Source organism: Cetorhinus maximus, chromosome 17 (genome assembly GCF_964194155.1).
Source record: "Cetorhinus maximus chromosome 17, sCetMax3.hap1.1, whole genome shotgun sequence".
Classification (NCBI taxonomy): Eukaryota; Metazoa; Chordata; class Chondrichthyes; order Lamniformes; family Cetorhinidae; genus Cetorhinus; species Cetorhinus maximus.
The window spans coordinates 56,790,039-56,817,584 of NC_135895.1; the positions used below are offsets into that span (position 1 = coordinate 56,790,039).

The following is a 27,546-nucleotide window of genomic DNA, read 5'->3' on the forward strand; positions in this document are numbered from 1 at the left end:
ATGGACTTGGTTTGCCTGGACTCTGAGCTCGGCCAGTGGAATCAATCGGCAGAGGAGAGCATGTGGGACGGTATCAACTCCAGCTCCGGGCAGCCCAGCAACAAGTCCTCGGTGAATGAATGTGTGTCGGTGTCTGTGGTCTTCCCAGTCATCATGATGATCACTGGCATCGTGGGCAATTCTCTCGCCTTGCTGCTGGTGTATAAGTCATATCATAAGAAGGAAAATAAGAAGAAGAAGTCTTTCCTGCTGATTATTGGAGCTCTGGCTCTGACCGACCTGACTGGCAAACTGCTCATTAGCCCTGTCGTTATTTCAGTCTATCTGACCAACAGGCAGTGGAGCAGAGTGGACCCATCCGGCAACTTGTGCGCCTTCTTTGGGGTCTGTATGACTACGTTTGGCCTTTGCTCCTTGTTTTTGGCCAGTGCTATGGCAATTGAAAGGACCTTGGCTATCCACGCTCCCCAATACTACTCCAACCATATGACAACCAGGCTCACCAAACTGGTGGTGCTTTCTATCTGGTTCGGCGTGGTGATCTTCGCCTTGCTGCCCATTGCTGGGGTTGGGAAGTACACTTTGCAATGGCCGGGTACCTGGTGCTTCATCAACACTGGCAAGCACATCTTAGGCAACACCATTTTTGCTTCAACCTTCACCGTGTTGGGTATCACCTCTTTGCTGGTCACATTTAGCTGCAACGTCGCAACTATCCGCGGACTGGTGGTTCGCTGTAAGAAGAAACTGTCCGCCAATAAGCAATGGGAAAGGATCACAGTGGAAACACTCATACAGCTGATGGGGATTATGTGCGTGCTCTGTGTTTGCTGGTCCCCTCTGCTGGTAAGAAAATAGATCTTTCTGAATACGTAACTTGTGGTAACTAAAGGTAAAACGAATTGTTTTAAAGGCACCTCGAAATCCAGCGGGCAGAGGTTAGAGAATTTTTTTTTTGCTGAGCGAAATTTGAAAAGCATTATATTCTAAACATTACTTATAATGGCTATAAGTTTATTTATTGATTTGAGGATTTAAAAATAATTCAGTGGTAAAATTGGTAAAAATTTTAGTAGTGATGAGTGGTAAAATGTGCTGTGGTCTTAAGTCGGTAGAAAACATTTTTGTTTTATTCATGGGGTGTGGGCATCACTGGCTAGGCCAAAGTCAACCACATTGCTATGGGTTTGGAGTCACATGTAGTCCAGACCAGGTAAAGACAGCAGATTTCCTTCCCTAAAAGGTATTAGTGAACCAGATGGGTTTTTACAGTAATTGACAATGGTTTCATGGTCATCATTAGACTTTTAATTCCTGATTTTTAAAAAAATTCAAATTCCACCATCTGCCATGGCAGGATTTGAACCCAGGTCCCCAGAGAATTACTTTGGGTCTCCCCAGCGACAATACCACTACACCATCACCTCCCCAGTTGGAAGTTATTTCCCTGGAGAAAATGTTGCACTTCAGTCCCCTGGAACATGCGGTGCTGTATTGGACTCGCCTCCCATCAGGGCACCTGTAACACCCGAGACTCGTTCATCAATTGGACAGGAGACTCCATCCAAATTAAGTATCTGAAAATAAAATGTTGACCTAATAGCTAGTTAGCTTTGTAAATGTAAGGACATATATACGCGCATTGATAAACACAGGATATAATTTATCTTCCATTTTTATTATTGCCATGTTGTCATTTGCAACCCCTAAATATGCAGTTGTTTAGATTTAACATGCCACTCAACACCTGGCTTAGCTCAAACAATTATACCAGAAGATACTAGGCCTGAGAAATTATGTATCAGGAATGATTGAACAGGCTAGAACTATTTTCCCCAGAAAAGAGAAGACTGAGGTGTGACCTGATAAAAGTATTAAGATTATTAAGGGTTTGAGGGAGTAGGCTTTGAGAATGTTTCCATTTGTGGGGGAGACCAAAACAAAGGGCCACCAATAGAGTATTCAGGCAGAAGCTCTTCAGCCAGATAGTGGTTAGGATGTGGAGCTTAATACCACAAGGAGAAGCTGAAGCAAATAACATAGATACATTTAGAGATAGTTAGATATGAATAGATAGTTATGCTGATTCAGCTAGATAAAGAGAGGTGGGTGGAGGCTCATATGAAGCATTAACAACAGCATGGGCCTGTTGGTGAGTTATTCCAGGACAGGGGGACTTGACTTAGAATCAGAGCTATCTGATATGGAAAGATTTTTTGCTAGACAAGGGAGAAAAGGATACAGTGCAAACTGGGGTGGGTAGAGTTAAAATGCTGATCAGCCGTGATCTCCTTGACTTGTTGATTTTTTAAAAATTAATTCATGGGATGTGGGTGTCACGGGCTAGGTCAGCATTTCTTGCCCATCCCTAATTGCCCTTGAGGGTTGTGGTGAGCTCCCTTCCTGAATTGCTGTCCATGTGGTGTAGGTACACCCACAGTGCTGTTAGGGAGGGAGTTCCAGGATTTTGACCCAGTGACAGTGAAGGAACAGCGAAATATTTCCAAGTCGGAATGTTCTATGGCTTGGAGGAAAATTTGCAGGTGGTGGTATTCCCATACATCTGCTGGCCTAGTTCTTCTAGGTGATAGAGGTCACGGGTTCAGTAGGTGCTGTTGAAGGATCCTTGGTGAATTGCTGCAGTGCATCTTGTCAGTGGTACACACTGCTGCCACTGTGCATTCAAGGTGGAAGGAGTGAATGTTTAAGGCATTGGATGGGGTGTCAATCAAGCTGCTTTGTCCTGGATGATGTCAAGCTTCTTGGGTGTTATTGGAGCTGCACTCATCCAGGTAAGTGGAAAGTATTGTATCACACTCCTGATTTGTGCCTTGTCAATGGTGGACAGGCTTTGGGGAGTCAGGAGGTGAGTTACTCACCACAGAATTCCCAGCCTCTAACCTGCTCTTGTACCCACAGTATTTTTATGGCTGGAACTGTTCAGTTTTGGATGATTGGGGGGAATTCAGCGCTAGTACTACCATTGAGTGTCAAGGTGAAATGGTTAGATTCTTTCTTGTTGGAGATGGTCATTGTCTGACAGTTGTGTGGCATAATTTATTGACCTAAGCCTGAATATTGTCCAGGTCTTGCTGCATACGCTCATGGACTGTTTCAGTATCTGAGGAGTTGCAAATGGTGCTGAACATTGTGCAATCACCAGCGAACATCCTCACTTCTGACCTTATGATGGAGTGAAGGTCATTGATGAAGCAGCTGAAGATGGTTGGACCTAGGACACGACCCTGAGGAACTCCTGCAGTGATGTCCTGGATCTGGAATGATTGACTTCTAACAGCCACAACCATCTTCATTTCTGCTGGTATGACTGCAACCAGTGGAAAGTTTCCCCCCTGATTCCCATTTCCTCCGGTTTTGCCAGAGCTCCTTGATGCCCCACTCTTTCAAATGCAGCCTTGCCTCACCACTGGAGTTCAGCTCTTTTGTCCATGTACTGTGGACTTTGGCTGTAATGAGGTCAGGAGCTGAGTGGCCCTGGTGGAACTGAAACTGAGTGTCAGTGAGCAGGTTATTGCTGAGCAAGTGCCATTTGATTGCATTGTTGACGACTCTTCCATTACTTTGAGTAGACTGATGCGGCAGTAATTTCCCAATTGACCAGGTTGGATTTGCCCAGCTTTTAGTGGACAGGACATACGTGGGCAATTTTCTGCATTGTCAGGTACATGCCAGTGTTGTAGCTGTACTGGAACAGCTTGGCTAGTTCTGGAACACAAGTCTTCAGTACTATTGCCAGGATGTTGTCAGGGCCCATAGCCTCTTCAGTATCCAGCGCCTTTAGCCATTTCTTTATCATGTGGAGTGAGTGAACTGAATTGGCTGAAGACTGGCATCTGTGATGCTGGGGACCTCAGGAGGAGGCTGAAATGGATCCTCCACTGGGCGCTTCTGGCTGAAAATGGTTGCGATTGCTTCAGCCTAGTCTTTTGCATTGACGTGCTGGACAGCTCCATCATTAAGGATGAGGATATTTGTGGAGCCACCTCCTTCTCCAATTAATTGTGCAACACCATTCACACTGGATGTGGCAGGACTGCAGAGCTTAGATCTGATCTGTTGGGTGTGGAAATGCTTAGCTCTGTATATTGCATGCTGCTTCCACTGTTTGTCATTTCCAGTGCTTAGGTTGACGCCGGACGGTCTGTCTAATTTCATTACTTTTTCGCTTTGCAGCCATTTGATAGTGCAGAATAGCTTCAAGGCCATTTCAGAGGGCATTTAGAGTCAGCCACACATCAGTATCGATATCTGGTTTGACAAGCTGTATTGCTGTTGCTATTTCTAAGTTCTTATCAATGTGATACCAAAAGCATTACTCAAAGTATATGAAGGACTTCAGTCATTGTTGCAGGATTACACAGGATTACACAATTACAATGGAACTTGTAATTTGCTGTTGTACCTCATTACTATTCCCTTAATATTTTGATGTCAATGTACAAGTATGAATAATCTTTGAATCTTTTTATTTTTGGTAAACAATCTCCATTAAAAAGAAACAAAAGGACAGGAAAGCAGAAAAAAAATACATAAGCTTACAGTTTAAAAAAAAACAGATAAAATAGAGTTATGTTAATTACCAAGAGAGTAAAACTAAATTGAAAATGGTTAAGACTAGAATGGAACACACGAACAGGAGCAGGCCATTCATCCCTAGAACCTGTTCAACCATTCTATTAGATCTTGGTTGATCAGTTTATCAATTCTATTTGCCTGTCTTAGCTCTATATCCCTTGATATCCTGACATAAAGACAAAAAATCAATCAAAGTCATGCAAAGTTAAATTAATCCAGTATTCATAGCCTTTTGCAGGAGAGTTCCAGATTCCAGTGCCATTCCTGTGGCCAAATACTTCCTGATTTCAGTCATAAATAGCTCAACTGTATTCAATCTCATCATATTAAAAACAAAAACAGAATTACCTGGAAAAACTCAGCAGGTCTGGCAGCATCGGCGGAGAAAAAAAGAGTTGACGTTTCGAGTCCTCATGACCCTTCAGCAGAACTGAGTATAGTTAGGAGAGGGGTGAAATATAAGCTGGTTTAAGGTGGGGGGGGGGGCGGGGAGGGGAGAGAAGTTGGGGTGGGGGGTGGTGTGGTTGTAGGGACAAGCAAGCAGTGATAGGAGCAGATAACCAAAAGGTGTCACAGACAAAAAGGAACAAAGGGGTGTTGAAGGTGGTGATATTATCTAAGAAATGTGCTAATTAAGAATGGATGGCAGGACACTCAAGGTACAGCTCTAGTCGGGGTGTGGTGGAAAGGCTGACAAGGTATTACAGTTGTAGATTTAAAACTAATGGAAATAGGTGGGAAAAGAAAAATCTATATAAATTATTGAAAAAAACAAAAGGGAGGGGGAAGAAACGGGGTGGGGATGGGGGGAGGGAGTTTAAGATCTAAAGTTGTTGAATTTAATATTCAGCCCGGAAGGCTGTAAAGTGCCTGGTCAGAAGATGAGGTGCTGTTCCTCCAGTTTGCGTTGGGCTTCACTGGAACAATGCAGCAAGCCAAGGACAGACATGTGGGCAAGAGAGCAGGGTGGAGTGTTAAAATGGCAAGTGACAGGGAGGTTTGGGTCTTTCTTGCGGACAGACTGCAAAGCGGTCACCCAGTTTGCGTTTAGTCTCTCCAATGTAGAGGAGACCGCATTGGGAGCAACGAATGCAGTAGACTAAGTTAGGTGAAATGCAAGTGAAATGCTGCTTCACTTGAAAGGAGTGTTTGGGCCCTTGGACGGTGAGGAGAGAGGAAGTGAAGGGGCAGGTGTTGCATCTTCTGCGTGGGCATGGGGAGGTGCCATAGGTGGGGGTTGAGGAGTAGGGGGTGATGGAGGAGTGGACCAGGGTGTCCCGGATGGAACGATCCCTACAGAATGCCGCCGGGGGGGTGAAGGGAAGATGTGTTTGGTGGTGGCATCATGCTGGAGTTGGCAGAAATGGCGGAGGATGATCCTTTGAATGCGGAGGCTGATGGGGTGATAAGTGAGGACAAGGGGGACCCTATCATGTTTCTGGGAGGGAGGAGAAGGCGTGAGGGAGGATGCGTGGGAGATGGGCCGGACACGGTTGAGGGCCCTGTCAACGACCATGGGTGGAAAACCTCGGTTAAGGAAGAAGGAAGACATGTCAGAGGAACTGTTTTTGAAGGTAGTGTCATCAGAACAGATGCGACGGAGGCGAAGGAACTGAGAGAATGGGATGGAGTCCTTACAGGAATCGGGGTGTGAGGAGCTGTGGTCGAGGTAGCTGTGGGAGTCGGTAGGCTTGTAATGGATATTGGTGGTCAGTCTATCATCAGAAATTGAGGCAGAGAGGTCAAGGAAGGGAAGGGAAGTGTCAGAGATGGACCATGTGAAAATGATGGAGGGGTGGAGATTGGAAGCAAAATTAATAAATTTTTCCAGGTCCAGACGAGAGCATGAAGCCACACTGAAGTAATCATCGATGTACCAGAGAAAGAGTTGTGGGAGGGGGCCGGAGTAGGACTGGAACAAGGAATGTTCCATATACCCCATAAAGAGAAGGCATAGCTGGGGCCCATGCGGGTACCCATAGCCACACCTTTTATTTGGAGGAAGTGAGAGGAGTTAAAGGAGAAATTGTTCAATGTGAGAACAAGTTCAGCCAGACGGAGGAGAGTAGTGGTGGATGGGGATTGTTCGGGCCTCTGTTCAAGGAAGAAGCTAAGGGCCCTCAGACCATCCTGGTGGGGGATGGAGGTGTAGAGGGATTGGACGTCCATGGTGAAGAGGAAGCGGTTGGGGCCAGGGAACTGGAAATTGTTGATGTGACGTAAGGTGTCAGAGGAATCACGGATGTAGGTGGGAAGGGACTGGACAAGGGGAGAGAGAAGGAAGTCAAGATAATGAGAAATGAGTTCCGTGGAGCAGGAACAGGCTGACACGGTCAGTCTGCCGGGACAGTTCTGTTTGTGGATTTTGGGTAGGAGGTAGAAGCGGGCCGTCCGAGGTTGGGCGACTATCAGGTTGGAAGCTGTGGGAGGAAGATCTCCAGAGGAGATGAGGTCAGTGACAGTCCTGGAAACAATGGCTTGATGTTCAGTGGTGGGGTCATGGTCCAGGGAGAGGTAGGAGGAAGTGTCTGCGAGTTGACGCTCAGCCTCCGCGAGGTAGAGGTCAGTGCGCCAGACAACAACAGCACCACCCTTGTCAGCGGGTTTGATGACAATGTTGGGGTTGGACCTGAGAGAACAGAATGCAGTAAGTTCAGAGAGAGAGACAGATTAGAATGGGTGAGAGGAGCAGAGAAATTGAGATGGCTAATGTCACGCCAACAGTTCTCAATGAAAAGATCAAGAGAAGGTAAGAATCCAGAGGGAGGGGTCCAGGTGGAGGGAGAATATTGGAGGTGGATAAAAAGATCCGTTGAACGGGGAGAGGACTCCTGCCCAAAGAAGTGAGCACGGAGACGAAGACGGCGGAAGAAGAGTTCAGCATCGTGCCGAGCCCGAAATTCATTGAGATGAGGGTGTAAGGGTATGAAACTAAGTCCTTTGCTGAGCACTGAACATTCAGCATCGGAGAGGGGAAGGTCAGGGGGTATAGTGAATACGCAGCTGGGGCTGGGATTGGAAGATGGGGTGGGGACGGAGGGACAGGCAGGGGTGGAGGGTCCTGGATGGGTGTTGGTGTCGATGACTTGTTGGAGCTTTCGTTCCTTAGCACTTGAGAGAAAGAGAAAAAGTTTCTTGTTGAGGCGTCGGATGAGACGAAGAATAAAATGAAACTGGAGGCACGCGCAGCTTTGAAAAAGGGTGCAGTGGTGCTGCTGGAGGGAGAGGTCAAGTGTGTTCATATGGCAGCGCATGGCACTGAGTGTGGATCTCAGAATGCGACGGGAACACCAGTCCGAGAAACGTTTTATGTCCCGGAGATACCTGTAATCCTGGGTGGGTTCGAAACGAGGGACGGAATTTCAGTTGAAATCCATGTGGGGTGAGTCGGAGATGGAGACAGTCACTGAGAAAGGAAATATGGCTGTGAAAGCGGGTTTTAGTAAACACCTTGTCAAACACCGGGAGAGAAATGGAAAGCAATGAAGGTGAACAAGGCAGAAGAGACAGGCGGAAATCCTGTCGGAGAACAGAGCAATACTTCTTCAAGGTAGGCATTTCTTGAAGAGAAGTGGCAGTCAATTAAACACAGAGATAAAAACAAAAAACTACTGCGGATGCTGGAAATCCAAAACAAAAACGGAATTACCTGGAACTGAGCTTTTCCACCCACGGTCGTTTACAGGGCCCTCAACCCTGTCTGGCCCATCTCCCGCGCATCCGCCCTCACGCCTTCTCCTCCCTCCCAGAAACATGATAGGGTCCCCCTTGTCCTCACTTATCACCCCACCACCCTCCGCATTCAAAGGATCATCCTCCACCATTTCCGCCAACTCCAGCATGATGCCACCACCAAACACATCTTCCCTTCACCCCCCCGGCGGCATTCCGTAGGGATCGTTCCATCCGGGACACCCTGGTCCACTCCTCCCCCTACTCCTCAACCCCCACCTATGGCACCTCCCCATGCCCACGCAGAAGATGCAACACCTGCCCCTTCACTTCCTCTCTCCTCACCGTCCAAGCCCAAACACTCCTTTCAAGTGAAGCAGCATTTCACTTGCATTTCCCCTAACTTAGTCTACTGCATTCGTTGCTCCCAATGGGTCTCCTCTACATTGGAGAGACTAAACGCAAACTGGGCGACCACTTTGCAGTCTGTCCGCAAGAAAGACCCAAACCTCCCTGTCGCTTGCCATTTTAACACTCCACCCTGCTCTCTTGCCCACATGTCTGTCCTTGCTGCATTGTTCCAGTGAAGCCCAACGCAAACTGGAGGAACAGCACCTCATCTTCCGACTAGGCACTTTACAGCCTTCCGGGCTGAATATTGAATTCAACAGCTTTAGATCTTAAACTCCCCCTTCCCCCATCCCCACCCCGTTTCTTCCCCCTCCCTTTTGTTTTTTTCAATAATTTATATAGATTTTTCTTTTCCCACCTATTTCCATTAGTTTTAAATCTACAACTGTAATACCTTGTCAGCCTTTCCACCACACCCCGACTAGAGCTGTACCTTGAGTGTCCTGCCATCCATTCTTAATTAGCACATTTCTTAGATAATATCACCACCTTCAACACCCCTTTGTTCCTTTTTGTCTGTGACACCTTTTGGTTATCTGCTCCTATCACTGCTTGCTTGTCCCTACAACCACACCACCCCCCACCCCAACTTCTCTCCCCTCCCCGCCCCCCCCCCCACCTTAAACCAGCTTATATTTCACCCCTCTCCTAACTATACTCAGTTCTGCTGAAGGGTCATGAGGACTCGAAACGTCAACTCTTTTTTTCTCCGCCGATGCTGCCAGACCTGCTGAGTTTTTCCAGGTAATTCTGTTTTTGTTTTGGATTTCCAGCATCCGCAGTAGTTTTTTGTTTTTATCTCATCATATTAAACACTGCAGTCAAATCACCCCTCAATATCCTACACTCAAGGAAATACAAGCCAAGTTTACGCAACCAGTCTTCAAAATAAACTGTTTAGCCCTGGTATCATTCTGGTAAATATTTCCTGTACCCACTCTAAGGTCAAGACAGTCCCGAAAGCTGAAAGCAGTACTCCAGATGAAATCTGACCAATGCTATGCACAACTTCCTCACTTTTGAATTCCAAACTCCTTGAGACAAAGACTAACTTTTAGAGTATATGTTGTACCTGTGCTTTTCAGTGAACTGGGTACAGTTCCCAGCTTCTCGTCTTTAAGAAGCAATTCTGATTTGCCTTTCTCAGATCCAAAGTGAATGACTTCATGGCCAAAATTTTCCTTTTGGCGGGCGGAGCAGGTGCTGACGCGGGCGGCCGCCCGCAATCGGGGCCGCGCTGCCATTTTGCGCGGGCAGGCCAATTAAGGCCCAGTGCATTTTGGACTCCTGTGGAGAGCGGGAGTCTGAAGTTTGCAGCACACATGTGCGGACCGCCAGGTCCAATGGTGACCCGGCAGTCTCTTTAAAAGAAGGCCTGGCAGCCTCCTGTAGGCTGTTCACTGTGGCCAGCTGCAGGTCATACCACAGGGGGTCTGCACAGCAGATCAATGTTGAGGGAAGGCCAGAGGGGCAGGCTGCAGGGTCTGCCACAGGAGCAGGGCAGGCTGCAGGGTAGGCCAGTGGGGGGCCAATGTGCCCCTCTCCTTTCTGATGACTGCCTTGCTGCCCTTCTCGAGGAGGTGGCAGCACGGCGGGAGGTGCTGTTTCCCCAGTATGGGAGGAGGAGGCCCCCCCCACATGCCGAAACGTGCCTGGGAGGAGGTGGCGGAGGTGTTGAGCTCCCATGGCATGGTGCGGCACACCTGGATCCAGTGCTGTAAGCGCTTCAACGATTTGTTGCACTCTGGAAGAGCGAGTACCATGTTGGTGTTTGGCATTTGACCCAGCAGGTAGCCTTAGCCTTTGAAGGCACCCCCGCCCCCCAAGTCTTACTGTTGTGACTGCATTGATTCACGTTAGGCCTTTGTTGCATGCTGGGTGGGAAAGCAGATAGTGCTCATGCTTGCATCAGCCTCAGTGGTTCATGAGAAGATGGGTTCTCCCCGCATCATGTGTTGGTCTTAGTCGCACGTGACTAGTCTGGGGGAAACCTGCAGGAGATGCAGCTATGCGCATACTCAGAACTCCAACACATGTCCTGTTCACGGCAGTGAGATTGTGGAAGGGGAGCCTCAAGGTCTTGTGGCCAAGAGCCATCTGCTGCCCTCGATGCCACCCCTAGTTGCACCTCATTGTCGTGGGAGCTAAGACCGTGTGTTTCTGAAAGTGATGGACACTGAATGTGTCCAAGGTGGCTGTTTGGGCGGGGGCGGGGGGGGGGGGCAGTGGGGGGGCACATTGGGAGCAGTCGTACTATATTTTTGTGACTGATCAGCAGTAGCAGGAAGAAGGGGCACTGGAGGCCTCAGATGGGCCACTGTGGTTGGGGTGTGGTGTGTGCATGAAGAGTACATGTGCGATTAGCCCCATGCAGGAGAAAAATGCTCACAATGCTTGAAGGGCACTGGAGGTGGCCAGGCCCATTTGGTGATATTGAACCGTTTTGAGCAGGAGGCCCTGGAGCTTGAAAGGCGCCATGCGCCCAGGTCCACAGGTGTCGGTGAGGCTGGGGTGGAGCGGCCAGGTATTTGAGGTCCACAGTGACATCCGCTCTGTCTTCCCACCATCCAAAACACTGATAATTGTTTGAATCGTTATTGTAGCAACATTGCTCATTCACAGACTGATAGAGTGAGACGTGTAGGTAATAGACAAAGGTCCCTCATCCCTTCGAAGATGCGCATGTCAAGCACCTTCCAAAGTCGCCTTATCCCATTTCTGACCACTATCCCCATGGCCTTGTATGCCATGGCATCACAACTGCACATCCAAATACTTATTACATGTTAGGAGGATTTCTGCGTCCACCACCCTTTCAGCCAATGCATCCCACATTACTGTGTACAAAAGTTCCTCATCACCTCACCTGTCAGCCTCATGCCCCTTACCTTAAATAAATGTCACTAGGTTAGTCATCCCTCTGCCAAGGAGAAAAGTTGCTTTTTGTCCACCCTATCAATGCCCCTCACAATGTTATGAAGCTCAATGTCACCCCTAAATCTCCTGTACTCCATGGCAAATGTCCCCAGTCTATGCTATGTGTCCTCGTAACTCCGACTCTCCAGGCCAGCATGCATCCTGGTCAGCGACCTCTGCACTCTCTGCACTCCAATCACATCCCTCCCATGAAGCGCATATCACAACTGCACGCAGTATTGTAGCTGTGGCCTCGGCAGCGTTTTCTGCACTTCCAACATGACCTCCCTGTTCCTACATTCTATTCCTCGGCTAATAATGGCAAGTATGGCATTTACCTTCTTAAACACCTTATGTTCCTGTCCCGCTGTCTTAACGGGCCTGTCGACATGCCCAGCAAGCTCCCTCTGATCCTCCTTACATTCCATGGTCCTACCATTCCTCATGTATTCCCGTACCTTGTTTTCCTGCCCAAGTGCATCACCTCACACTTATCCACATAACATTCCATATGACATTCCTTAGGCCATCTGACCAGCCCGTCTGTATCCGCCTGTAATGTTTGGGCCTCCTCCTGACAGTTGCCACCCCACCAATGTTCGTCTCCTTAGGTTCTGGAAGGTTGAGCACATAATGAGCCATGGGGAAAGGGTTGAAGTCTGTCACTGTGTGGACTCTAACTGATCCACTGTCCTTGTTGTTATTTTATAGCATCATCAGAGCCTGGCGACCAGGATCGATTGCAGATACCCCCCTCCCACACCTGAGGGCCTTGAACTGTCACCTGCGTCACACCATTTCTGCGAGGCAGGCACCAGTGCAGATACTAGCATATCAGTAGGAATTGCAACATCGGCTAGTGTCCCGGGGCACAGTGGAGAGGGCACTTCATAATCGCTGGTGGATCTGGCAGAGACAGAGTGCTAATGGCGCCAGCAGTCGGAGGACTGCAGGGGACCAGGCACATGCTGAGTCGGGGCGTGATGATGTGCCTCTGGAGTCGTCCGCGATGCAGCAGCTGCAGGAAATGCGGCCGAGTGTGCGGGAGCATCTGGGAGTGTTGCATGAGAGTATGCTTCACTTGGTGTCCGTGGTGGAGGAGTCCATGCGGAGCATGAGTGATGCCATGAGCCTCATGTCAGAGCGTCATGCTTCCTCCATAGAGAGAGTGGCGACTCTCGTGGAGAGGGGCTTCCAGGAGAACAAGCAGCTTCTCCTGGGGTTACGCTCGGACCTGCAAGTCCTCACAGCGCCAGTGGCCACAGCTCATCATTGGCAATGTGGGAGATGGCCTGGGCACCAAGTTTCCCAGCTTGGTGCCCATCCATCTATGGTGAGCAGGGAGGTCCGAAGCAACCTCACGTCGGCGCAGCAGCTGCCTGTCATCTCTGCGGGCTCCTCTCAGGGTGCTCCGGGTGAGGGCAGCAGCTCCTCCGCCCCTCTGCCAGTGACCGTTGCATCCGTTGAGGCTGAGATGACTGGGGAGATGCCAGCTGCGGAACTGGCAGCTCCCTCCCAGGCGGGGCCAGCACAGGCTCCACGGGCCAGAGGATGACTGCCAAGGTTATCGAGGCCACCAGGACAGCAGAGTCAGCAGGCTGTCTCACAATCCACTCCAAGTGATGGGGTAGCACCAAGACATAGCACCCGTAAACGTAAGCATAAGGCACATCAGGCACACCACGGGTTTCTCACTGGTGCTTTTGTGTTGGCCCTAGATTAGGGAATTATTATTTCTTGCTGTTGCAAAAACATTTTGCTTTCATTTTGTTGCACCATATCATGGATGAAATTAAATCCACATGTGTTACCATGGCTGAGGGTGGCTCCTTTGTGCTGCTTTTGTATGTTTTACAGACATGTCATGGGTGTTTGAGTGGACATTGAGGTTTATGTCCAAAGCCCTTAGTTGCAGCTGATGAAGTGGCAGATTTATCACTTAAGTGCCCAGTATGGAAGCGCCAGGCAAGGCTGGTCCTGCTGATCCATTTGTGTTGAGCTAGCTGAAGGTTTGTTGGATTAAATCTCCCGGGTGTCCCTGCCTCCTTGGTGCAGTGCCAGGCCAGCGTTCAACCCTCATCATTCCCCTGTGCTTCCTCATCCTCCAAATCACTGCTGGACTCATCGTGCGCAGCCGCATCCACTGCATCAACATCTTTATCGTCCACTGCTTCTCCCCTTTCCAGCGTAAGATTGTGGAGAGCGCAGCATGCAACCGCTATCGCCGACACACGATCTTGCGGGGTACTGGAGTACATCCCCTGAGCGGTCCAGGCATCGGAAGCGCATCCTGAGAAGACCGAAGATTCTCTCCACCACAGCCCTTGTGGAGGTGTGGCTCCTATTGTAGCGCTGCTCAGCTTCTGTTCTTGGATGGCGGAGAGGCGTCATGAGCCACCTTCTGAGGGGATGGCCCTCATCACCCAGCAGCCATCCATCAAGCCGGGCCAGAGCACTGAAGAGCCCCGGCACCTGGGAGTGTCTGAGAATGTAGGCGTTGTGGGAGCTGCCTGGGTACCTTGCACAAACTTGCAGAATCAGCATCCTGTGATTACGCACTATCTACACGTTCATGGAGTGGAAGCCCATGAAGTGCTGGCGCCTTGATGGCCACATGTGTGCAGCCTATTGCACCCTGGACGCGTCACCCTGAAAATTCTGCCCCGTATTTTTCCACATTGAATTCCATATACCATAGTTTTGCTAGCTTATTTAGCCTGTAATATCCCTTTGAAACCTAACCCCATTTAAACAACTTACTGTGCCTCCTTAGTGGCATCTACAAACCTTGATGTACAACTCTTTTGGACTAAAGATTAATTCGTGTAGAACCTCCTGAAAGCAGCGCCATGTGGACTACATTGATTTTCCAGAGGCAGAAAGAACAGCGGGCCACTACCTGCATAGCCCATATGGTATTCCTCATTGATAGCATGAAAGAAACCCACATGGATCACGTTAGTAATGGCCTGTGGAACTGTCTGCCGCAAAGGAATTGACATAGCCCATGTAGCATCATTTTGAAGCTGCACTAAGCAAACAAATTTTGGCCCTCTATTCCTTCATACGGCCATTGATACATATTGTGAAAAGGTGAGGCCACCGTATAGATCACTGGGGTACACATGGATGTTCACACCCCCACCAATCAAAGAACAAACCATTTACCCTTACTCTCTGTCGTAACTCAGCTGGTAGTACTCACACCTCTTGGAAGGTTGTGGATTCAAGTTCCACTCCAGTGTCTTGAACACAGATATCTGGACTGACACTCCAGCACAGTGCTGAGGGAGTGCTGCACTGTCAGAGGGCCATCTTTTTGACGCACTGTTAAACGGAGGTCCCATCTGCTTTCAGGTGAATGTAAAAGATTCCATGGCACTATCTTGAAGAAAAGCAGAGGAGTTATCTCTGATGATCTGGTCAATATTCATCCCTCTAGCAACATCACCAAAACAAATGATCTGGTCATGATGACATTGCTGTTTGTGGGAGCTTGATGTGCCAAATAGGCCGCAGATTTTTAAACTTACAATGGTGACTACACTTCAAAAGCATTTAATTGGCTGTAAAATACTCTGCGATGTCCTGAAGTCATGAAAGGCGCAATAAAATGCGAGTCTTTTTTTTTTCCCCCTGCCTTTCAACCCACGAGTAAAATCCTCCAATTGCTTATTTTTATGTGACCTTCTATTTTGTCTAGTTGTTAGTTACTATTCTGGTAATAATGACATTCCTGATGTTGGAATAATTCAGCGTTTATTTCAATGTCACAGAACATGAGTTGAAATCGGAATCAATTTCACCTAACTTAAGAGTTAATATGACTTTATGTACATGGTCACTTAATTATTAAAAAAAGAAAGACACACATTTATATAGCACCTTTCATTGCCACCAGATATCTCATAGCACTCTACATTTCAAAAGTACTTCACTGGCTGTAATCATTGTTGTAATGTAGGAAGTTGTGGATAATTTTAACGTTAGAACTGAAACCTAGTTGCTTATCTTTTTTTTTATTCATTAATGGAATGTGGGTGTCAATGGCTAGGCCAGCATTTATTGCCCATCCCTAGTTGTCCTTTGAGAAGGTGGTGGTGAGCTGCCTTCTTGAACCACTTCTTGAAGTCCATGTGTGTAGGTACACCCACAGTGCTATTAGCATTGTTTTCCATCACCTGTTTTCATAAATGGAAGCAAAGAAAAAGCCATCGCTTCTGTAGAGGGCGCACACATGGTCCTTTGGTTTCTTGTGGCTCTAGTAAATTATGTTCTGATTATCAAACAGATATTACATCTTCCTGTGATTTCTAATAGTCCAATTCGAGCCCAAGAGGATTCTTGGCTTCTTGTTTTGTTCATTTATTTAAAATGTATTGCCAGAAGCCATTTTTCCTAGCTATGAATCAGCAATTGCAGAATAAGGCTTTTCTGTATACTGCTTATTTTCCATTGTGGCCCAAGAAAAATTGAATCTGCCTCAGTTATTGTGACGAAGAGCCTGCTGGAAGGTATACTTGTTGTACTTTAGAGTAACTTCTAGAACATTGCTGAGGTCCTTTCTAGTTGTTTGTCACTTTTATCATTTTGGTTAACCCATCAAAAAAGAAAGACACACATTTCCTGCGTAGCCACCCTCAGGAGTGGAATACATTCCCTTATCAGAGTACAAAGCCTCAAAACAAACAAATCACTGGACTTGGACTGTAATTATCTCAGAGTTAAAAATAGATTATTTGCAGTCTCATCAAGGCTATATATTGCAGCAAGACTTCTTTACTCACATACTCCAATCCTCTTGCAATAAAATCAACATACCATTTGTGTTCCTAATTGCTTGCTGCACCTGCACGTTAGCTTTCAGTGACTCATGAATAAGGACACCCAGGTCTCTTTTGGACTTCAGCATTTCCCAATCCCTCACCATTTAAATGCTCTGCATTTCTGTTTTTCCTACCAAAGCGAATAACTTCACATTTTTCCACATTATATTGTTTCTGCCATGTTCTTGACCACTCATTTGGCCTGTCTAAATCCCCTTAAAGTCTCTTTGCTTCCTCCTCACAACTCATATTTCCACCTAGTTTTGTGTCATCAGCAATCTTTGAAATAATACGTTTGGGACCACATCCAATTTATTGATAGACTGCAAATAGCTGGGGCCCAAGCATGGATCCTTGTGGTATCCCACTAGTCTCAGTATGCCAACTTGAGAATGACCTGTTTATTCCTACGCTGTTTTTTGTCTATTAACCAATTCTCAATCCATGCCAGTATATTACCCCTAATCTAATCAGCTCTGATTTTGTTTACTAACCTCCTGTGTGGGATCTAAAACCTTCTAAAAATCCAAATACGCCACATCTTCTGGTTGTTCCTTATCTATTCTGCTAGCTACATCCTCAAAAAACTCTAGCAGGTTTGTCAACATGATTTCCCTTTCATAAATCCATATTAACTCTGCCAATCCTACCATTATTTTCTAAACATCCTGTTATCATATCCTATATAATAGATTTTAGCATTTTCCCTACTTCTGATGTCAGGCTAACAGATCTGTGGTTCCCTGTTTTCTCTCTCCCTCCTTTCCTAAATAATGGGGTTACATTCACTACCTTGCAGTTTGTAGGACCCATTTCAGAACCTATAGAATTTTGGAAGATGACCACCAATGCATCCATTATCTCTGCAGCCACCTCTTTCAACATTCTGAGGTGTGGATCATCAGCTCCAGGGGATTTTCAACTTTCAACCCCATAATTTCTCCAGTACTACCTTTTTACTAATACTAATTTCTTTTTGTTCCTCATTCTCGCTAGTCCCTCAGTTCTCTAGTATTTTTCAGGTGATTTCTGTATCTTCCTCCATGAAGACAGACACAAATACTCTGTCATTCCCTTATCCCCATTGTAAATTCTCCTGTCTCTGCCTGTAGTGGGCCCACATTTATCTTTGCTAATCTTTTCCTTTTTTACATACCTGTAGAAGCTTTTACAGTCAGTTTTTTATTTTACTTCAATATTCTATTTTCTCTTTCTCTTTTCTATATCTGTTTCTTGGTCCTCCTGCACTGAATTCTAAAGGTGCTCCCAATCCTCAGGCTTACTACTATTTTTTGGCAACTTTATAAGCCTCTTCCTTTGATCTAATACAATCTTTAACTCCACTTCTTAGCTATGATTGGATCACTTTGCCTGTCAGGTTTGTGCCTCAAAAGAATGTAAAGTTGTTGTAAACCATGTATTAATTCTTTAAGTGCTTGTCATTGCCTATCTACCATCATACCTTTTTAATATAGTTTCCCAATCTGCCCTTCATACCTTCATAGTTTCCTTTGTTTAGATTTAAGATCCTAGTTTCAGATTGAACTACATCACTTTCAAACATAATGTAAAATTCTATCATTATGGTGTTATGACACAGCAGTTGGTAAAGCGGGGTTATTTAAAAATCCCAGCGGGAAACTTTAAACAACTGTCATAACCTCTATTTTCATTTCATGTTTGAGATGCAACTCTGAATCCAGGAATAAAACCACCAGCTCTCGAGAGGTTTTTATATCTATTTACATGAGACATTTATTAATTTACACAAGTTAAACATATACACATGACTACAAATTACTACTATCATAACTTTTACCAAATTCCCAAACTAATCTCCACTAAGGCAACAGCAACCCATAGACTTTAAGCAGGCACCAGGCAAAGCATTTTCACCTTACAAATTCAAAATGAGGTTTCTTTCACTTTGGTTCTTTTGCAGACAAGGTTGTAGGCTTACAGGCTTTGATGTTACATGCCTCTGCTCTGCACACACAAAATTGCTGTCTGTTATACCCAGCACATCTCTTTGAATATAAATTCTCATTGTATCACCAGCCCCTTTGAACTCCACCTCTTCTAACCCCTTTCATATTACCAATTTTATTAGTAATATAAACATTGCTTGGTCTCCTCTAGCTAGGTGCCAGATTTCACTCCCCTTGAATGCTCTATTCGACAAAATGCAAATGCACTCTACTTCTCTTACATCTCAAAACTGGTACACATCAAGGCACCCGGACTAGCTAACTTTAATCCAATTAAGACACGCCCACAGACTAAACCGCTATTTTTAAAAAATATAATTTCTAGCAATGTTATTTACATTAATAGCTTCATGACAATGGTCACTCTTCCTTTGGGGCTCCTTTACAACAAGATTATTAATTATCCCTTTCTCATTGCATTATACTAGATCTAAAGCTAGCCCATTCCTTAGTTTGCTCCTCAACAAACTGTGTTCTAGAAAACCACCTCATACACATTCCAGGAATTCATCCTGCACAGGATTAGTGCTAATTAGGTTTACCTCATCTATATGTGGATTGAAGTCCCCATGATTACTGTATTACCCTTGTTACTTGCACCTCTAATTTCCTGTTTATACAGTGCCCCACATTACCACTACTGTTTGGAGGCCAATAGACAACAACTACCATTGGTTTTTTTTCATTTGTTCATGGGATGTGGGCATCGCTGGCTAGGCCAGTTTTATTACCCATCCCTAATTGCCCTTGAGAAGGTGGTGGAGAGTGGCAGTCCATGTATTGTAGGAACACTCAGTGCTATTAGGAAGGGAGTTCCAGGAACAGTGAAGGAATGGCAGTGATGTAGTTGCAAGTCAGGATAGTGTGTGGCTTGGAAGGGAACTTGCAGGTGGTGGTGCTCCCATGCACCTGCTGCTAGGTGGTAGAGGTCACGGGTTTGGAAGGTGCTGTCGAAGGAGCCTTGGTGAGTTCCTGTAGTGCATCTTGTATACAGTATACACTGCTGCCACTGTGCGTTGGAAGTGGACAGAGTGAATGTCTAAGTTGGTGGTGGATCAAGCAAGCTACTTTGTCCTGTATGGTGTCGAGCTTGAGTGTTGCTGGAGCTGCACTCATCCAGGCAAGTGGGGAGTATTGCATCACACTCCTGACTTGAGCCTTGTAGATGGTGGACAGGCTTTGGGGAGTCAGAAGATGAGTTACTTGTCGCACAATTCCTAGCCTCTGACCTGCTCTTGTAGCCACAGTATTTATATGGCTGGTCCAGTTCATTTTCTGGTCAATGGTAACCCGCAGGATGTTGACGGTGGGGGAATCAGTGCTGGTAATGCCATTGAATGTCAAGGGGAGATGGTTAGATTCTTTCTTGTTGGAGATCGTCATTGCCTGACACTTGTGTCGCATGAGTGTTAGCTGCCACAAGCCTGAGTATTGATATGACTTCGCTGAATATTGATACGATTTTAGTGTCTGAGGACGCATGAATGGAGTTGAACATTGAGCAATCATCAGCAAACATCCCCACTTTTGACCTTATGATGGAAGGAAGGTCATTGATGAAGCAGCTGAAGATGGTTGGGCCTTGGACACTACCCTGAGGAACTCTTGCAGCGATGTCCTGGGACTGAGGTGATCGCCCTCCAACAACCACAACCAGATCCTTTGTGCTAGTAAGGCTCCAACCAGTGGAGAGTTTCCCCCTGATTCTCATTGACTCCGGTTTTGCTAGGGTTCCTTGATGCCACACTCGGTCAAATACTGCCTTGATGTCAAGAGCAGTCACCTCCCCTCTGGAGTTCAGCTCCTTTGTCCATGTTTGGACCAAGGCTGTAATGAGGTCAGGAGCTGAGTGGCCCTGGTGGAACTGAAGCTGAGCATCAGTGAGCAGGTTATTGTTGAATAAGTGCCACTTTATAGTACTGTTGACAACACCTTGCATCGCATTGATTGAGAGTAGACTGACAGGGTGGTAACTGGGACGGGTTAAATTTGTCCTGTTTTTTGTGGACAGGACATGCTTGGGCAATTTTCCACATTGATAGGTAGATGTCTGCGTTGTAGCTATACTGGAACAGCTTGGTGAGGGACATAGATAGTTCTGGAGCACAAGTCTTCGGTAATGATGCTGGAAAGTTGTCAGGGCCTGGAGCCTTTGCATTATCTGGTGCCTTCAGCCATTTCTTGATGTCACAGAGTGAACTGAATTGGCTGAAGACCCGCATCTGTAATGCTGGGGACCTCCGGAGGAGGCTGAGATGGATCATCCATTCACACTTCTGGCTGAAGATCGTAGCAAATGCTTCAGCCTTGTCTTTTGCACTGATGCGCTGGGTTTCCCCATCATTGAGGATTGGGATATTTGTGGAGCCTCCTCCAGTGAGTTGTTTAATTGTCCATCACCAGTCAGGATTGCAGAGTTTAGGTCTAATTTGTTGGTAGTAGGATTACTTAGCTCTGTCTATTACTTGCTGATTCTGCTCTGTGATATGCAAGTAGTCCTGTGTTGCAGCTTCACTAGGTTGACGCCTCATTTTTAGGTAAGCCTGGTGCTGCTCCTGGCATGCCCCCTGCAGTCTTCTTTGAACCAGGGTTGCTCCCCTCGCTTGATGGTAATGGTAGAGTGGGGGATATGCCAGGCCATGAGCTTGCAGATAGTGTATGAGTGCAATTCTGCTGCTGATAGTCCATAGCATCTCATAGAAGCCCAGTCTTGAGTTGCTAGATCTTGTTCAAAATCTATCCCATTTAGTATGGTGAAAATGCCACCCAACACTGGAGGGTATATGAAGGCTGGACTTCATCTCCACAAGAACTGTGCAGTGGTCGCTCTTATCAATAGTGTCATGAACAGATGCATCTGCGACAGGTAGATTAGCGAGGACGAGTTCAGGTAGGTTTTTCCCTCTTGCTGGTTTCCTCACCACTGCCGCAGATCCAGTCTAGCAACTGTGTCCTTTAGAGCTTGGACAGTAGTGGTGCTACTGAGCCACTCTTGGTGATGGACATTGAAGTCCCCCACCCAGAGTTCACTGCCCGTTGCTGTTTCTTAGCACTACCCAAACTGATTCTACATCCTGATGTTTCAATTTAAGATACTCTCTCAGTAATCTACTGATCTCACCTTTTATTAACAGTGCTATCCACCTCTTTTTCCTTTTTTGCCTATCCTTCCTAAATGTCAAATATCCTTGAACATTCAGTTCCCAGTCTTGGTCTCCCTGCAACTATGTCTCCATAATGGCAACTAAATCATACCTGTTTACTTCCATTTGTGCCATCAATTCTTCTAATCTTGTTGCGAATGCTGTTTGCATTCAGAGAGAGTGCCTTTTTAAAAATTATTTTCACAACCTCTAGCCTGATCTGTTGGTGCACTCTTAAATGCTCTGTCCCTTCCTGCCATACTCAAACTATCAATTCCCTTATTGCTACCTTGTTCTCTTGCCTTGTCCTCTCTTTTTAATTTATCATATCTTCCCTCACCTGATCCCTCAGTCCCACTATTTGGTTTAAAGCCCTCTCTACCACCCTAGTTATACAACTTGCCAAAACACTCGCCTATCCCATCCCAGTCCAACTGTGCAGCTCCTGCTTTCCCCAGTACTGGGCCAGTGCCCCATGAATCAAAACCCATTTCTTCCAGACCAATCTTTGAGCTATGCGTTTAACACTCTAATCTAACTTACCCTACACCAGTTTGCTTGTGGTTTAGGTAATAATCCAGAGATTATTACTTTTGAGTTTCTGCTTTTTAATCTAGCCCCTAACTGCTCATACTCTTTAAGCAGAACCTCTTTCCTAGACCTACCTATGTCTTTGGTACCTACATGGACCACGACAACTCGATCCTTCCCTTCCCACTGCAAGTTCCTCTCCAGTCCAGAGCAGATGTCCCAAACCCTGGCATCAGGCAGGCTACAGAGCCTTCTGCATCTTGCTCTTGGCTACAGAGAACTGACTAGATTATCCCATACCACCACGATATTCCTATTAACTCCTCCCACTTGAATGGCTTCCTTTACCATGGTGCCATGGTCAGTTTTCTCATCCAACCGGCAGCCCTCAATTTTTGTCTATACAGGCTACAGGTACCTCGAACCTGTTGGACAATAGCAAGGTTTCTCCACTTCTACCTTCTCAGTCCTCATACCTGCCTTACTCACAATCACACCCTCCTATCCCAGTCCATGGACCAAATCAGACAACCCTATCCTAAGAGGTGTGACCACCTTCTAGAACAAAGGGTGTCCAGATAACATTCCTTCTCCCTGATGCATTGCAGTGTCTGCAGCTCAGTCTCCAGCTCAATGACTCTGAGCTGAAGCTCCTCCAGCCACAGACACTTACTGCAGATGTTTTTTCCTTTGGATCACACAAGTGTGCATGAGCTCCCGCATTTTGCAGCCACCACACATCACCTGTCCTGCCATCTTTATAGTTTTTAATTATTTTACTGACTAAATTTTAATTGATGTCTCTAGTCCTAGCTGTGCTTACATTCTTGTTATTTCAATAAATCTTCTACTTACCCCGATTGAAATTCCCTAGTTAAGATAAATAGGATATGCTCATCAACCATTCTAATGAGCTTTACTACTATTAGTAAATCTTACTACTACTAATAGAACTTTACAATTACTAAAGTTACCTGAATTTTGAAAGATAAATTGGCAAAAAAGCTCACCAACCAATCAGCTACCTGTTTTCCCTTTGATTTTTCTCAGAACGTGGTCGGTCCACCCTGGATAGCTCAGAATGGACTGGATAGCTCGATTAGATGCTGCTGCCTGTCTCTGGGCCCTCCTTTCTCCTGCTCTTTTAGGTGTTTTTTTTTTTAAAAATATACTTTATTCATAAAATATCTGAAAGAACATTCCAAAGCATTTCTAAATCGCCATCACAAAAAGTGCAATCAGATTCAACTTTTACACGTGGATCATGAGGTGCTTCAATGCAATCAATGAATATTATAATAATTTCAATATGGTCATTACAGACAGTCAGACAGTGCAATGGGATTGCAGTTCTCGAAATACATGTTGCACCCTGCAGTGCTTCAATACAATTATGATACATTCAGTATTCACTACATACATTTATTGCGAGCCGTACAGCCTATACCTTTCTCAGCCCCTCGGTGCACTATGGCAGAAAGGTCTTAGTCAGCGACCTTTCCTCATTGCGCCTTTGTGGCGGCTGCCCCTAGTTTTAGTGCGTCCCTCAGCACGTAGTCCTGGACCTTGGAATGTGCCAGTCTGCAACACTCGGTCGGGGACAACTCTTTGCACTGGAAGACCAACAAGTTTCGGGCAGACCAAAGAGCATCTTTCACCGAGTTGATGATCCTCCAGCTGCAGTTGATGTTTGTCTCGGCATGTGTCCCTGGGAACAGCCTGCAGAGCACAGAGTCCAGTGTCACAGAACTGCTCGGGATGAACCTTGACAAAAACCACTGCATCTCATCCCGCTCTTTTAGGTGTTGCTGCCTGTCTCCAGGTCCTCCTCTCTCCCGCTCGTTTAGATGCCTCTGCCTGTCTCTGGGTCCTCCTCTCTCCCGCTCGTTTAGATGCCTCTGCCTGTCTCTGGGTCCTCCTCTCTCCCGCTCATTTAGATGCCTCTGCCTGTCTCTGGGTCCTCCTCTCTCTCGCTCTTTTAGATGCCGCTGTCTGTCTCTGGGTCCTCTCTCCTGCTTAGAGCATGACTGCCCAGCCTGCTCAGTGTTTTTTTTTGAGGAAATAGCATCTGAATTAGACTGTGCCCCATGATGTGGTTGAGGAGAAGTTGGACCTTATTGTGCTGTTTTGCAGATGTAAAACAATCACATGGAAGTTTAATTTTGGGGACAAGCAAGCTGTGCTTTAAGGATACCTGAAAAATGACTGACTCAAAATTGAATCAGGCTATTTTTTAGCCCTGCCTGGAGGTAATTTACAGCAGGTGGTTGGTTGCACAGTTAAAAGACCTAACTCCTAATTTAATCCTCTCCCTGAATTGGGCCAATTAGGTCAGGAGTCAGGCCTGCTCTACTCAGGACTTTTCAGTAGTCATTGTGGCCGAACAGTAGCTGCCAACTAAAAGTAAGTTGAGAAAAAAAATTGTTTATAAAACCTTCCTTTGGAGGAAGGAGGAGCTGGAGTGCTCCTCTGACTCCCCAGTCATCACGGTCATCGGCGCCTCTGTTTCATGCTTCAACCCCAATCTCCGAACTCACTCTCCGGCCATTGAGGCAAGTAGCCCAATGTTCTTCTATGCAAAAGAACGTGATGCTAGAGGAAGCATGATAGGTGCTGGCAGTATACTCAATTTTTTTTCAAATTGCGCCTGAGAATTGGGCACCAAGTTGGATGCATGATAACTGTGATTCCAGGCCCAAGAATAGGTCCAGATGAATCTCCATCGCTTATACTTAGAGTTTAAAAATACATTTTGTAATAGCCTCAAACTCAGTTTGATGTGGTCAAATTTGCTGTTGATACCAAACTGTGAGGGCCAGAAGAAGCAACTCAAAGCTACAGTAGAATGGACAAAATTAAGATGTGAACGAATAATTGGAAGATGAAGATTACTGAATGTTAGTAGTTTCTTCACTAAACATAGCCAGCCAATGCAGTGCAACAATCAACAAAGAATACAATTCAGAAGAAGTCGCTATCAAATTGGACAGTGCCCCAATCAGACTATACTTTGAATTCAATGTCCCATTGTGATCACTGAAACACAAGGGAGGCAGTGTTGAGAAAATTCACAGTGCAGATTAGTATCAGGGTTCTTACTTCTGAGGAAAGACTGGAGAGAATCTTTCTGTTTAGCATGAAAAGGAAACATCTGAAAGGTGATTGTATAGAGGTATATGGTGCGTTGTACTGGAATGTTTAATAGTGAATATTACTTAAAATTAATTTGTGGGAGTAGGACAAAGGACACAGGTTCAAAACAGTGAAATGTAGTTTTAGGACTGCTCTAAGCAACTTATTTTTCATGTAGAAAGTGGCCAATGCTTGGAACGGTCTTCCAGTGGAGTGGAGTGGAGTAGATGAAAACCTGGATGGTCTTTAAGAAACAGTTAGATGCTCCAGTAGGATGTTTCTAGATGAATGAACTAACATGGGCTGAATATTTTTTTCTGCTCCATTGTCATTTTGTAATATTGTAAACATGCAAAAAGGCATAATTATAAGAAATGATGCCCTAGTGTAGACCTTCCTGCATTGGGGCACATTTTGGAAATGAGGTGTGTGTCCCTTCATCTGCCACCCATTAAAATTAATTATGGGAGAAATGTCCAAATTCATGATATGCATTCCAGCCAGACGAGGCTCCCTACTGAGCCTCAAATCAGTATCAAGCACTCCCGAACCAACTGTTTCTCAGCTGGTTAGAAAGTAAGACTTGCTCTGTTCTTGTCACTCAGCAACATATCTTAGCATGGAACAGCTTCTGGAGGTTGGGGCTATCTTTTCTCTTTCAGATACCATGATTTTAGCTGGGTGAGTTAGCAGAAAATATTAGGTATGTAATTATTCATCCTATATAACAAATTGCTTTTGCTTAGTACTGAAGTCTTTTAATCATGTCTTTCCCAGGCACTGATGTTGAAAATGATCTACACTGAAAGTTCTTCGGATCACTGCTACACACCTCCTCCAGCCAAGTCCTCGTCCCTAAACACTGAGCTGCAAACTGATTGCAATTTTCTCCTCGTAGCCATTAGACTGGCGTCTTTAAATCAGATTCTTGATCCCTGGGTTTATTTATTGTTCAGAGAAATCCTGTTAAGGAAAGTATGTCAGGTAGCCAATGCTGTGACTAATTGCTCAGTAGAGGGGTTCAAGGAGATTCCTGTAACAGTGGAAGCTAGGGGCCATCTGAAAGAACAAACAACATAAATGAGATAAACCAAAATTTGGTAATCTGGTTTATTATATGAGAGAAAATATTGGCTTTGGCTACCTTTCAAGTGTGTAATGTGCATGTGAAGCAACCCTTACAAATATTGTTAAGGCTTTGAGTTCATTCATTTGTTTTATCTGAGCCTTTGATTTACTGAACCTCTAAGTTACTTAATGTGCCTTAGAGATTGTTTAATTTACACTACATTTGATGCTGGCAAGGAGCTGGTGCTCCATCTGCCTTTAAACGGTAGTGCAACATACCTGGCAGAAAACGGCAGCTAGGCTTAACACTGTGTAGAACACCTGCATGACCTGAGAACAGATGCCAGAGAAGGTGGCAAGCCTTAAGAAGACTACCAAGGCACGTTTCCCAACAGTCCCAATTAGCAGAGAGATGACCCAAGTATGCACGCCACAATGAATTGCCTGCTGGTCTGTTTCCCATTTACTGCTGGCCCATGCCAAGGTCTCTTACAACTATGCAGTTCTTTCATTTTCTTTCTGCCCTTACACCAGTCGGCACACACTGAAGCTGAAATTTACAGCTAACATCAACAGGTGGCTCAAATGAAGCAATTTGAAATGAAGAAGGGTACACAGCATTTAAAAGAGATATGCATAATGCCATGAAGCAACCTACCAGTGGAAAGATGATCAACTGGTACAAATGTTCCAAAAAATTTGAGTTGTCATTAAACATATGGGGAGTGATCACTTATTTTCAATACATCATGATACACCTTGTGGAATTCTTGATTATAGTACACATATTATGCTAGAATTTGGAGACAGCTCCAAATAAGAGAATTGCTAAAGGAACCAGAAGAGAGATGAGAGAAATTATTTTCCCAGTGAGTTGTTGGAATGCACTGCCCAAAATGGAGATGGAAGCAGATTCAATAATACTTTTGAAAGGAAATAGGACGTATAATTGAAAAAGGAAAAAAGAATGGAGGACTTTAGGGAAAGAGCAGGGGAAGTTAGACTAATTAATAAGCCTTTCAAAATGTCAGCTCAGGCCTTTTATGCTGTAATATCTATGATTCTATCATTTCAAGATACTTTTTGTTCCAACTTAAACCCTAATGAAAAAGATGAAGCATTTAAAAAAATGAGAGGTAAGAGAAAGATGTCTCAGTGTCTAAATGCATGGAAATGTCCCAGAGTTGATCTCCATTTTCCTTGTTTATCTAATATTCATGAGCCAGCAGTAGGAACACCAGTGTTGGCTTTTGTGTTCCAGGG

The 27,546-nt window shown here is 45.6% G+C and overlaps 1 protein-coding gene across 1 annotated transcript; it reads left to right on the forward strand.

The window, feature by feature from the left end:
* On the forward strand, positions 1-27,235 carry ptger3 (prostaglandin E receptor 3 (subtype EP3)). The gene is made up of 2 exons (XM_078561914.1): positions 1-846; positions 25,993-27,235. Exons 1-2 carry the CDS (start codon positions 1-3, stop codon positions 26,293-26,295), a joined length of 1,149 nt encoding a protein of 382 aa, XP_078418040.1. The 3' UTR covers positions 26,296-27,235.
* The last annotated feature ends 311 nt before the right edge of the window (positions 27,236-27,546 follow it).

What these genes read in the sequence shown, in the direction of transcription:
- ptger3 (XM_078561914.1), top strand. Translation starts at nt 1, where the DNA reads ATGGACTTGGTTTGCCTGGACTCTGAGCTCGGCCAGTGGAATCAATCG. An exon ending in TTTGCTGGTCCCCTCTGCTG is followed by an intron (nt 847 to 25,992) that starts GTAAGAAAATAG and finishes TGTCTTTCCCAG; the next exon opens with GCACTGATGTTGAAAATGAT.